Source organism: Microtus oregoni, unplaced genomic scaffold (assembly GCF_018167655.1).
Source record: "Microtus oregoni isolate MIOR12 unplaced genomic scaffold, Mior012 000005F_ref0000423, whole genome shotgun sequence".
In the NCBI taxonomy this organism is placed as follows: domain Eukaryota; kingdom Metazoa; phylum Chordata; class Mammalia; order Rodentia; family Cricetidae; genus Microtus; species Microtus oregoni.
The window spans coordinates 1,194,618-1,207,956 of record NW_024543064.1 but is presented as its reverse complement, the minus strand read 5'-3'; the positions used below and the strand labels follow the sequence as shown (position 1 = coordinate 1,207,956).

General features: G+C 46.7%; 1 protein-coding gene across 1 annotated transcript in view; it reads left to right on the top strand.

The window, feature by feature from the left end:
• LOC121448541 (cilia- and flagella-associated protein 74-like) overlaps nt 1-13,339 on the top strand; it is a 57,333-nt gene that overhangs the window by 22,608 nt on the left and 21,386 nt on the right. Inside the window, exons 17-21 of the mRNA XM_041652630.1 lie at nt 3,638-3,802; nt 4,850-4,985; nt 7,106-7,182; nt 7,915-8,037; nt 11,677-11,798. Coding sequence (XP_041508564.1) covers nt 3,638-3,802; nt 4,850-4,985; nt 7,106-7,182; nt 7,915-8,037; nt 11,677-11,798 — 623 coding nt within the window. The remainder of the gene's footprint in view (nt 1-3,637; nt 3,803-4,849; nt 4,986-7,105; nt 7,183-7,914; nt 8,038-11,676; nt 11,799-13,339) is intronic.

Below are 13,339 nucleotides of genomic sequence, written 5' to 3'. Positions count from 1 at the left end.
TCTGCTCTAGTCAGACTTCACCCCGGGGCCTAGGCTGGCTGACATGAGATATTCTGAAAAAGCGAGTCATCAGACCAGAGCTAGAAATTTCTAGATAAGCCCTGCTCCTTATGGGGTCCCTGACTGAGAAGCCCAGAGTTCAGGGGGGAGGAGAGCCAGCTGAGACTCCAGTCCTCTCTTCAGGTCTTGTGTGTGTCCTTCAATATATATAATATATTCAAGATCGGGTCTCATTATATAGCTCTGGCTGGCCTTGAACTCACTCTGTAGACCAGGTTAGCCTCGAACTCAGAGAAATAAAACCTACCTCTCCCTCCTGAGTGCTGGGATTAAAGATACGCACCATTATACCCGGCTTTCAGATATTTTTTTTTTTTTTTGGATTTTTCGAAACAGGGTTTCTCTGTAGCTTTTGGTTCCTGTCCTGGAACTAGCTCTTGTAGACCAGGCTGGCCTTGAACTCACAGAGATCCGCCTGCCTCTGCCTCCCGAGTGCTGGGATTAAAGGCGTGCGCCACCACGGCCCGGCCAGATATTTTTTTAAAGATTTATTTATTTTATGCACAAGTGCTCTTCTGCATGTACAATGTTATGCCAGAAGAGGGCATCAGATCCCACTAGGACGGTTGCTAGGAATAGAGTTCAGACCTCGGAAGAGCGGCCAGTGCTCTTAAGGGCTGATCCATCTCTCCAGCCCCAGATGTTTTTATTGCATAAAGAAAACCATAGTCATGCAGTGAGCTCCCCTGCGCCCACTGTCCACATCTGATCGTCTTCAGTGTCTGCCACATTGGCTTCATCTAGATGGCATCCTTTGCTGTGGGGCCACTTCAGAGTAAATTACCATCATCAGACTCAGCACCCTCAAAACTGTCGGCATTTCTAGAAAACATCCACCATACCATTGGCTGTGTCCACAATGACACCCACAGCACACATACTCAGTACTCGGGATAGACTGTAGTGTGCCTTTAGTGTTACATCTGCTTGTGAGCCCGCAGGTTCACTGTGAGGTGACTGGCATGGGCTGAGCCGGGTCAGGCTGAGCCGAGTCAGGCTGACTAGGTCAGGCGGCTCTGCCCTGGTTATCTCACCATGGCCTTCTGGCCTCTGGAGCGGTGTCCACCTCGCATGAACTCCTCATGGAAAGTGACTGAAAATGTAGACATCACAGCCAGCAGCTCCAGCACATTCAGAATGCGTGGGGCAGAGAGAGACCTCTGCAATGAGGGAACACAGAAAGAGCGGAGAATTGAGATAATCGTCTGTGTGCAACACCAAGAGGCTAGCAGAATTCCCGACGACCAGCTACTGCTCAGTCATATCACATGTGTCCCACTGTCTCCAAACTACCTTTTCAATGGCTGTTATGTTTATGTCATTGAGATTACACTTGATTATTACATTGGTGAGCATGTTTTGGCCTAGGATAGCAGCCCCCTTTCCTCTTTTGGGTCATAAAACTTACTAAGCCAATTCTTTTATAGGACATCCTGGATTTGTATGACTGCTTCCTATTGTTGCATTTACTATATCCCTCTGTCCCTGCGTTCTTTTAAATTAGATGTAGGTTAGGGAACGATTGTCTTTTTGAAACAAGAAGGACTTTCTCTGGCTCCGGTCTGGGGATCTGGTCCCTCAGGAAGGGGGCCATCATGGCTACAAGAGACTGAGACAGTTGGTCACATTGTATCCTTGGTCAGGAAACAGAGACTGAGACAGTTGGTCACATTGTATCCTTGGTCAGGAAGCAGAGACTGAGACAGTTGGTCACATTGTATCCTTGGTCAGGAAGCAGAGAGTGATGAGACTAGCTAAAGTCCCTTTGTCCTTTGCTAAGAAATAGCTTTGCTTAAGAGAACTGTTGCTCCTGCAGAGGACCTAGGTTCAGTTCCTAGCACCCACATGGCAGCTCACAGTCATCAGTGACTCCAATTTCCAGGGATCCTGTACCTTCTTCTGACCTCCTCAGGCATGCATATGGTACCCCTACCCACAGACGGGCCCAACACTCAAGCACTTAAAATGAACTAATTAAAACAAAAAAGAAGTAGTTATAAAAGACTTCTTTATTGAGTTTGTTTTTTGATACTTTCATGCATGTATAAAATATGTTGATTGCTGCGTGGTGGTGGCGCTCACCTTTAATCCCAGCACTCAGGAGCCAAAGGCAGGCAGATCTCAGTGAGTTCGAGGCCAGCCTGGTCTAGAGCAAGTTCCAGGACAGGCTCCAAAAGCTACAGAGAAACCCTGCTTCAAAAAACCAAAAAAAAAAAAGTACATTATGATTATTATAACTCCCTACCCTCTCTACTTTCCCTCCCATCTTAAATACTTTTACCTCCCTACAAATTGAGACCCATGTTTAGGACGCTGGTGCCGTGTGCCTCGTGTGATCATGCTCACTCATGTTTAGGATGCTGGTGCTGTGTGCCACATGTGTCTCACGCTCACTCATGTTTAGGGAGCTGGTGCTGTGTGCCTCGTGTGTCTCACACTCATGTTTAGGACGCTGGTGCCGTGTGCCTCGTGTGATCATGCTCACTCATGTTTAGGATGCTGGTGCTGTGTGCCACATGTGTCTCACACTCACTCATGTTTAGGGAGCTGGTGTCTTGAGCTGCTTGTGTCTCACGCTCACTCATGTTTAGGACGCTGGTGCTGTGTGCCTCGTGTGTCTCACACTCATGTTTAGGACGCGGGTGCCGCAGTAGTAAGAACTCTATCTCAGCAGGGGACAATGGCAGCTCTATGCTAGTCATCTGTGGCAGGCATAGGTTCCTCTCTGGCTTGAATCTAGAGTACTCTGTTTTACACTTTGGTCTGCTGGCTTTAGTAGCCCCTTGTCGCCTCTGGAGAAAGGCGTTGCAGATTGAGCCCTGGGTTTAGATTCGGTGAGATGACCATTTGTGGCACCATAGTGATGCCCAGGCACGACACTCTTAGCTTGAGCACAGGGAGTCTGTGGCTTATAGCCCAGGTGGGCATGAGCAACATGATCCCACTCTGAAGAGCAGCACTTTCCAGGCCCCGTGTGTGCAGGACGGCTTACCTCAGCCAGCTCGTCCACCACGCCCAGACCATTACGGGTCCTCTCTATCAGTCATTATCTTCACTCAGGGAAGAATTGGTTTGACCCTCTTAAAACCAGACACAGGAGCCCCAAGCTGTCCTTCTCACTACATGAATCTGTGACTTTTCTAAAAAATGATTTTTTTAATAAAATTGTTGATCTTCCTGCTTGTATGTCTGTGTAGAGGTGTCAGATCCTCTGGAACTAGAGTTGCAGACAGTTGTGAGCTGCCATGTGGGTGCTGGAAATTGAACCTGGGTCCTCTGGAGCCATCTCTCCAGCCCCGAGCTGTGACTTCTTAAGTAGGCTATGTCCCTGACGTGCAGTGCACAAATGCTCGTGCTACCCCTGCCTGCCCTTCCTGGAGTCAAATGCAAGCCTCCCTGTGAAGAAAAGTCAAGTTTCCCCAGGCTTTTTGGTACTGCCTCTGATATTTGGGGAGGAAACCTTCTCTTGTGGGATATTGGGTCCTCTGGGCCATGATTTCCTGCAAGGACCTACTCCCTTTATGAGCATGCAACCAGCCTAGAGGCCACCATGACTTACACTTGTGTTCTTTGGCAGCTGTCCCTTGACAAGGAGCTCATTGAGTTTGGCACCTATGTGGTGGGTGAGACCACGTCCCGGACCATCACACTGACCAATGTTGGGGGCCTGGGCACCAGATTCAAGTTTCTCCTGGATTCTGAGTTCTTTGAGATGGAAGAACACCAACCCATCATGAAAATAGTGAGCATTTGTGGCTACCATGGGTGTCTGCAGTTCTGCTCAGTCACGGATGGGGAGGGGAACCTCCCAGTCATGTGTATACAAAGATGTGAGCCAATGAGAGTCAGCAAATCAGGGGGAAGAGGAAAATGTCAGGACAGTCTTCATCAGTGAGAGCAAAAATGTCTGGCTTCAGTGAAGACACATGCAGTCTGGTCTCAGGTGGCAGCAGGATGGGGTTCCCTTAAGGCATGTGGTACACAGAGAGCAGGAGCGTTGGGAGACCCTGAAAAGGCTCCTTGGGAAACCGTGGGTCTCTTTCCTTTGCCTTTCCCAAGATTATGCATAGGCCACAGTGAATGGCAGCAGCCTCAGGGGTCCAACTCAAGAACCACCACGCTCATGGATGGTAGGGTCCTTTGGGGAAGACGATCTAAAGATGTGCCTCTTATATGCTTCTAAAATACTTGAGCATCCTTAGGAGAAGCATCCTATTGGCTCTGTTGAGGTGCCCCAACAAAGACCCCAGAAAGCATCTCACCCAGGAGGTGGCAGGACCAATGGGCAGCGATGGCCAAGGCAGTATGGAGAGCAAGCTGCTGTGAGGGGAAGGGGTGGGGCAGTGGAATGGAGGGCTGGAAACCAGGCTTGGTTTGGGCAGGTAAATGGGATGCCCAGTGGGGCGTCTATAAATTCTGCCTCTAAACAGCTGTGGAGAAAGGAGAGTCAACTCAACCAAGGCTAGAGTAGAACCAGCCTCTGGGCAAGTGACCAAGCAGAGTGTAAAGAGGGTAGACTCAGCTCTTCATGGTGGGGTTTATAATGGGACATCCAAGCTGATGACAGAGAGGATCCACCCTGGCCAAGACAAAATAGACAATCATCCCTGCCCTAGGCAAACTGAAGCTGTGGTCTAAAGACCCAGAGTAGACAGATGAGAGCAAAGACGGGACAAGGGGTGGCAGCAGCCCTGGGCACAGGTACATTTGTGTCTTCTCCTGGACACACCTGGTGACAAGGGTGTCTGTGAAGCTGAATGGGAAATGAAGACTCTGAATTTGCTTTCAGAGCAGCCTCTACACCTGTGAGGACAAAAGTCTCTATGAGAAGATCATTACCAGTCTCTCTGAGCAACAGCTTGATATCAATGAGTCCTCCCCAGTGGACATCCCGAGCCGAAAAGAATCCGAGAAAGATGGTAAGGGTTGGGGAGACTTGGGAGTGGGTAGCAGGTACCTACTTCAAACTTCCTGCATTAATTCCTCAACCAGCCAGGACATGTGGCCCCAGCTGAGTGCTAAGTAGGCCTCAGAGAGAACTGGCGTGGACACAGGGGCCCCCCAAAGGTGGCCATCCAAGAGTCACTCTCAACCCCAGGTCAACACAGGGGTCAGAGTCAGCATCTCAGAGAGGGCCAGAGGTGCAGAGTTTTCTCAGGGCTTCAGTTATAAGTGATAATAAATGCAGAAAATCCCCATGGATATGGGGTTCACTGAAACTCTGTTTGTGTTGAAACTAACAGAATTGACAGAAGTCCCAGATGGGGACAGTCACATTGTGTACAGTGGTGGGGGCTTTGAAGGCTCTGCCTGTGAAGTAGTCCCTGTAGGTGCTGGTCTTTATCATCCCCACCAGGCTCTGAGTCTAAGGAGGGCATTTGCTTCACACCAGCTGGGGAGAACTGCAGATGACACACAAAGACAGTTTTGGGTTTTATTATTGTTGTTGTTTTGGGGTTTTTGTTTTTTTGAGACAGGGTTTCTCTGTAGCTTTGGAGTCTGTCCTGGAACTAGTTCTTGTAGCCCAGGATGACCTCAAACTCACAGAGATCTGCCTGCCTCTGCTTCTGAGTGCTGGGATTAAAGGTGTGTGCCACCACTGCCTGGCACACAAAGACAGTTTTAAAAACTGAACAATCAGGACTGGAGAGATGACTCAGTGGTTAAGAGCACTGACTGCTCTTCCAGAGGACCTGGGTTCGATTCCCAGCAACCACATGGCAGTTCACAACTGTCTGTAACTCCTGTTCCAGGGGTATGACACCTTCACACAGACATATGTCCAGGCAAAACACCAATGTACATAAAATACGAGAAAAAACCAACACCGAGGCACTGGCCCTATTCTGATGCAGATGCTCTCCACCCTGGGACGCTGCCTTCAGCTGCTTTCACCCCTTCCCTGCCGCCTTCTTCTTCTTCTTCTTCTTCTTCTTCTCCTTCTCCTTCTCCTTCTCCTTCTTTCTTCTTCTTCTTCTTCCTTCTTTCCTTCTTTCTTTCTTTTTTTGCTTGTGTGTTTGCTTGTTTTGTTTTTTCAAAACAGGATTTCTTTGTATGGCCCTAACGTTCCTGGAATTCATACTGTAGACCAGGCTAGCCTCGACCTCAAAACAACCAAAGGAATATATGTTTGGATGGATGGATTACTTATGCCAATAATCTATTGACCTTCTGAGGGAAATGTCTTCAGACTCTCTTTTTTAACCAGTTGATTGATTTATCCTATCTAATATACTTCCTTAGTTGTCATGAATTTAGATTAAGTCTTGAAGTCATGAACTACATGCTACCCAACTTTCTTTTTTTCAAAGTAATTGCTTGCATTCTTGCATCATATTGGTTCCTTGCACTTCTGGATACATTTTAAAATTACTTTATTGGTTTTTATGCACGTGTATGCACACATACACTCAAAGCCAGACACGTTGGTATATTGATGCATATCTATAATTCCAACACCTAGAAGGCAAAAGAATCAGGAATTCAAGGTCACTGAGTTCAAGGCCAATCTGAGCTAGGCCAGACCTGTCTTAATAAAAAGAAAAACAGTAGGGAGGTGGTGGCATAGACCATTAATCCCAGCACTTGAGAGGCAGAGGCAGGTGGATCTCTGTGAGTTCAAGGCCAGCCTGGTCTACAGAGTGAGTTCTAGGACAGGCACCCTAGCTACTGAAAAACCCTATCTCGGGGGAAGGAAGAAAGAAAGAAAAAAAGAAAGGAAAGAAAAAAGGAAGGAAAGGAAGAAAGAGAAAGAGACACACAGAGAGAGAGAGAGAAACAAAAGCAAAACAAGGGGGAGAAGCCTTTCATGAATGTGATTGGTATAACTTTGAATATGTCATCATCAGTTGGGAAATAATATCTTGCATATTGAGTCTCAACCCACAAGGATGAGGACCCAATGAGCTGAGTCATCTTTATTTTTTCTTAGCAGCGGCTCAGAGTTTGCCCTAAGTATGTCTTATATATTTTTTAGTTGATTCAATCTGAAAATCTTAGACTTTTCCCCCGACTGATTATTGATATAATCTTATTTGTCTTCCAGAAACAGAGATTATACCTGCAGCCAGTGTCATAACCTTGGCTCCCAGTGAGGAACAGGCAGAGATAACCTTGGGGGAGGTCAGTCAGCCTGCTATGCTAAACTTTGGCTTCTTCTATCCAGGAGGAAGCTCATCCTCCTCCAGTTCTAACCAGTGTTCTGGGGGGCTTCTCATCTGTCCAGAGCCAGACTAAACCACAATTTCCAGGCACTAGTATCGAGGTATCCCCTCCCCATGTTGAGAGTAGGTAGGACCAGAGTAGCAGGGACAATTTCCTCTGTGTCGTACAGCTTAGAGAAAACACCAATGATCCTCCCTAGTTGAAATGTGGTGTGTGTTCACACAGACAGAGGAGGAAGATGCAGAGAGAGATGAGGTTGCCTTTCTTGCTCCAGTTCAAGTGAACTGTGAGCCTTAGACAGGGATAGGATCTTTGAAACTCCAGGGCTTGGGGGTGGAGTAGGGTAGTAGAGACTTGTGTATCCTATACACAAGCTGGAAAGCCCTCCTACCAACCTCTTCCTGTTTTTAATGCTGTTGAAAAGGGCCTGACCTCTGTGGAGAGCACACAGTGGCTCACTGTTTGAGTGAACCCCCCAACTCCCACTCTGTTGGGATTCCATAGCAGTAAGCACTCAAGAGTGGGGCCAGCCTTAGAGCTAATACCTGTATGTGACCAAATGGACACCCCAAGGACATGTCCTGTTACCGCCCATCCTCGCAGCAGTGGCAAGAGTAAGGGTTAGTGGGAAATTCCCTAAGAAAAACCATGATGTCCATGTTCTGACCCCATGGTACTCTTCCTACACAGGTAACAGAGGGAGAAATCGGCCCCTTCAGTTCCATCAAAATACCCATTATCTTCACCCCAGTTATCCCAGGAGAGGTCCAGACTAAGTTCAAGGTTATGTTTAAGAATTCGCAGTGTCCCACGGTGAGTTTCCCTGTGGCCATTTGCTGTGACTGATCTCCACAGCCACGCCAGTCGCCCTTGGTGCTCATTGGTGGGCAGCAAATGGCTGGCACCTCAGCTAAGAAACACGCATGTGCGTGAGTCTTCAGACGCTCACTTGGACAAACTGCTCCCCACCACCGCACCCTCTGCCTTTTTTATGGTGTTGGAGATAAAACTTAGAACCTTGAGCAAACGGTCTACCAGTGAGCCTCACTTCAAGCTCTAATCCATATTCTTTTTTGTAAATTCTGCATGTGTTTGGTGTACATGCCTGTGTATAAGTATTCATGTGTGTGGGCATACATATGTATATAAATGTTCATGTATGTTTGTGGATAGAGGCCAGAGGTTGACACTGGGCATCTCCCATGATCACTGTATACTTCATGTATTGAGGCAAGGTCTCTCACTTGAACCAGAGCGCATTGGTTTTAGTTAGCCTAGCTAATCGGTTTGCTCTTCTTGCCTTCTCCTGAATCCTAGCATTACAGGAGGGCCATTGTGCCCACTGGGCTTTTCTTCCCTCCAAGACAGGGTTTCTCTGTGTATCCTTAGCTGTCCTGGAACCTACTCTTTAGACCAGGCTGGCCCACTGGAACCCAAATTTTGGTCCTGATGCTTACACATCAAGTACTTTTTCTTGTTAAACTGTCCCCCCAGCTCCCCTAACCCCCACTCTTAATTATTAGAAATATCTTTCTTAGTTTAAAAATTCGCAGTTTTATTCATTTATGACCAGAGAATATGATCACTGAGTGTGAATTCCCAGGATAGGTGAAGAAGCATCTCAGAAGCTGAAGACATACGTGGCCTGGTGGTTAAAAACACTGGCTGTTCTTGCAGAGGACCCAGGCTTGATTCCCAGCACCCACGTGGGGGTTCACAACTATTTGTAACTGCAGTTCCAGGGGATCTGACACCCTCTTCTGGCCTCCATAGGCAATGCTGCACGTGGTATACAAACATATATGCATATATGCATGCAGGCAGACACTCGTGCACATAAAATAAAAATCAACAATTAAGCTGGCCGTGGTGGCACAAGAAGACAGAGACCGGTGGATCTCTGAGTTTGAGGCCTGCCTGATCTATAGAGTGAGTTCCAGGACAGCCAAGAAGCCCTGTCTTTTTTAAAAATATTAATTTATTATGTATACAGTATTCTGTCTGTATGTGTGCTTACACACCAAAAGAGGGCATCAGATCTCATTATAGATGGTATAAACCACCACGTGGGTGCTGGGAATTCAACTCAGGACCTCTGGAAGAACAGGCAGTGCTTTTTTTATTAACATTTTTTTATTTGATTGACATACCAACCAGAGTTTTCCCTCCCTCTTCTCCTCCCGTTCCCTTCCCCTTTCATCTACCTTTTCTCCATCCAGGCCTCCTCTGACTCCATTCAGAAAGAGACAGGCCTCCATGGTACATCAAGTTGAGGCAGGACCAAGCTCCTCCCCCCGGCATAAAAGCTGGATGACATAATCTAGCCTGGGGAGCAGGTCTGGCAGTGCACTCAACCTCTGAGCCATCTCTCCACACCCAGAGAAAACCAAAAAAGGAAAAAAAAAGTCAATGATTAAAACAAACAAGAGGGCTAGAGAAATAGCTCAGTTACTAAGAGCTCTGACTCGCTTTCCAGAGGACCTGGGTTCAGTTCCCAGCACCCACACAGTGCCTCACAGATGTCTGTAACTCCAGCACCCACATGGTACCTCACAGACGTCTATAACTCCAGTTCAAAGGTATCCACACCCTCACACAGGCACACATGTAAGACACCAATGCACATAAAATAAAAATTATTAAAACAAGCAAGCAAACAAAAAGAACCTTGCTCCTCTGAAGTGGAACAGCAGGACAGTTGAAAGGATGATGTGGACAGTCCAGCTTGCCAAAGCTAGCTAGTTTGAGTGAACCCACCCCTAAGCCAGAAGAAATGCTAACAGTATCAGTGAACCTAAGCCAGAAGAGATGCTAATAGTATCAGTGAACCTAAGCCAGAAGAGATGCTAACAGTACCAATGTCAATCCCACATCAGTTTGATATATGATTGTCTGTGTTCTTACCTCAACTGCTGGCCAGGATCTTCTGTCCAAATAAGGACAGTTGTGTCAGAGCGTCAGGCCAAAAAACCAGTAATATGTCTCATATATATATATATATTAATTATATTATATATAATATAATATATATATTAATTAATATATATATTTTAATATATATATATATTAAAAGTGTTACATTTCCTTTGTGATCAGAGACAAAGTTTATCTTGAAATAATGAGTAGCTTGGAGAAAGGTATCTTTGCTTTGAAACTGTAGCAGATTTAGTAACAGTGTTGCTTCTTCCTGTTCCTTCCCTGACATCTATCTTCCTTTCTGGTTATGTTTTGCATTTCTGGATGCTAGGCGCTGTAGAGCAGCTTTACTGGTGGGTCCATGAGGGACTGCATGCTTCTCCAGTTTGAGTTGTGCCTTTTACCAAATCAAATTCTGTCATCCCTCCCTTTTGTAGCTATTTTGTTCTCACTCCCTCTTTGGCTTTTCGTTTGTTTGTTTGGGGGGGGGGATTGTTGGTTTTGTGTTTTGAGGAAAGGGTCTCCCAAGCATGGAGTCCAAGCTGACCTTGACCTGGAGATCTCCGAGCCTTTTCTTTCAGGATGGTTGGTTATAGGCAAATCCCACAGTGCTTCATTCTCCTCAGGAGCCAGACAAAGCCAAAGAAGCGTTGCATTTGGAATTATCCCTTCCATCATAGGACTAAACAGAGAAACCCTGTCTCAGAAAAAGAAAGAAAAGGAATTCCACAGGAGATAGTTGTAATTTCAGTTTTGAATGAGTGAACTTGTTAAATATGTAGCAAGCAGAACTAAAAGAATAAAACAGCTGGGTGTGGTGGTGGCACACGCCTTTGATCCCAGCATTTGGTAGGCAGAAGCAGACGGATCTCTGCGAGCTCAAGGCCAGCCTGGACTACAAAGCAAGCTCCAGGACAACCAGAATTGTTACACAGAGAAACCCTGCCCCCACCCCAAAAAAAAGAAAGACTAAAAGAGCAAGCAACAGAAAGATAGCAAAGCATCATAGCAGACACTTGACTGTCCAGCAGAAACCAACAGGGAAGCAATGGGAACCGACACCACCGTCTGAGGTCACTGATGAGCAAAGATGGCCCCAGACAGAGTCTCTTCTCCTGGATGAGACTCCGATAGTCATTTCCCACCACAGACATTTCTGTTCCACAGGGTAGCTGAGTCTTTTACTTTGGGAAGATCAGTGATTTACCTCCCAGATATTTTAGTGCCAATCTATCTATGGATCAATCTGCTTTTTACTTTAGCTTACAATACACTTAATAAACCCATTCAAAACCAGAAGCATGACTATTGTAGATCATTCTCTGTATCCTACAGAATAGGATAATTACATGAAAAACATCACGAGATTCTTCAACACATGTCATGATTTATTATTAGCCTCATATTGTAATACAGAAAGTTTAAAAACAAAAAACAGCAAACCACGAAACCCTGTGCGAAGTACTGTGTTAGCACTCGCTGGTGTCTCCAACACCATAAACTGAACATGTGCTGAGCTTACGTGTTCCATGTCAGTTATATTTCAGGGCCACAGGTATTGCCGTCGATGTGCCAGTCTGGGTGCCGAGGGCCACTGTGGACCTGAAGATCTGTATGTATGACCGACTCTACCAGGACTCCATCATTGTCCACACGAGGTAAGCCCTCTGGTGCAGGAGTGTTGTGCCTGGAGCCAGTGTACACTGGCTCTGAACGGCCAGTCTCCTTGGGTGGCAGAGGACTGGGCAGTTGATTAGGCTCTGGACCTTGAAAAAAGTGATCCTGAATATCCAGGAGATCCCAGTGTTGTGGAGGCATTGAGAGGAACCCAGGAGTGTCAAGGACAGAGACTGAGCTGAAGACAGAGGAAGGGACCACGGGTATGGAACGCCCGACACCCAAAAGGGCAAAACATGGAACCAGCCCTACCTACATCTTGACCTTCAGTCTAGTTAGTCCCACTTTGGCCTTATGTCCCCCAAGATGCTCAGAGAATTTACTTTACATTGTAGTAGACCTGAGTTTGTGGAAAGTATTTCAGTAGCCATAGTAGAGACACACTTGCTGTATGCCTGGAGTACTAGGCAAGGGTCTAAGTGCCTTCAAGAATATCAAACATAGCAGCAACTTGGAGAATAGACAAAGTCCAACAAAAGAAGTGTGTTTATTTGTATTGTTTTACAAAGATATCAGACTTTAGATTAAAATTATTTTCCTTGAAGTAAAACCTGAGATAGGAGCATCCCAGGTTTCATGACTTCACCAGCTTTGAACCACTAGCCCCCAGGCCAAAGGGCAGGTCCTGACCATTTCAAACCCCTCTCACTACCCCTTCACACATGACTGGAAGAACAGTGCTCCCATGACACAGTCTCCGCTAGACTCTGTCTGGCTTCATGAAGGTGCTCTCCTCCCTGGGAACCAGACAGCTATCAGATGGCAGTGAACTGCCAGAGTCGGGGGAAACCTGTTTACTGAAGGAGTGTGGGGCTTGTAAGAAGGGTTGACTGTGCTTGTTTGGGAGAACAGGTTGAACAGAGTTTGCATAGGTGTTAAGTGCCTCCTGGTCATGTAGGGAAGGTATCAAAAGAAGTCAAGGAATCTTATCATTCTTACCCAAAGCACCCAGCTGTCAGTATAAATGTGTTTAGTAATGGTTTTGCCTACATGCATGTAGAAAGGTATCGACTTATGAAGATCGTTTGTTGTGTGTGCCCAAGAACCAGTGTTGGTCACTGTGTACAAACAGTGGAACTGACTGGGACATCCCTGAGAAGCCCAAGTGGCTGCCTGCTTTCCACTTTGTCCTGGGTCCCTAGCAGAAGGAACTCAGGGCGCTGGTCACTGTAGTAATAAGAGCAGTGGGGCTGCGTCCCCAGCACCCCGGCTGCCCACATGGCTAGCTTATGCCCCGAAATAACAACACACAAACTGTATTCATTTAAACACTGCTTGGCCCTTTAGCTCTAGCACTTACAGGCTAATTCTCACATCCCGATCAACCCATCTCTAATAATCTGTGAGAACTGGTCTTACCGGGAAGATTCTAGCCTAGTCCATCCTGGGTCGGAGCTTCATGGTGTGTGTCTGCCCAGGAGCAGGGCATGACATCTCTCTCAGGCGTCTGCTCCCGAGAGGAGAGCTGTGGAGTCTGAGCTCACTTCCTCTTCCTCCCAGCGTTCTGTTCTGTTTACTCCTC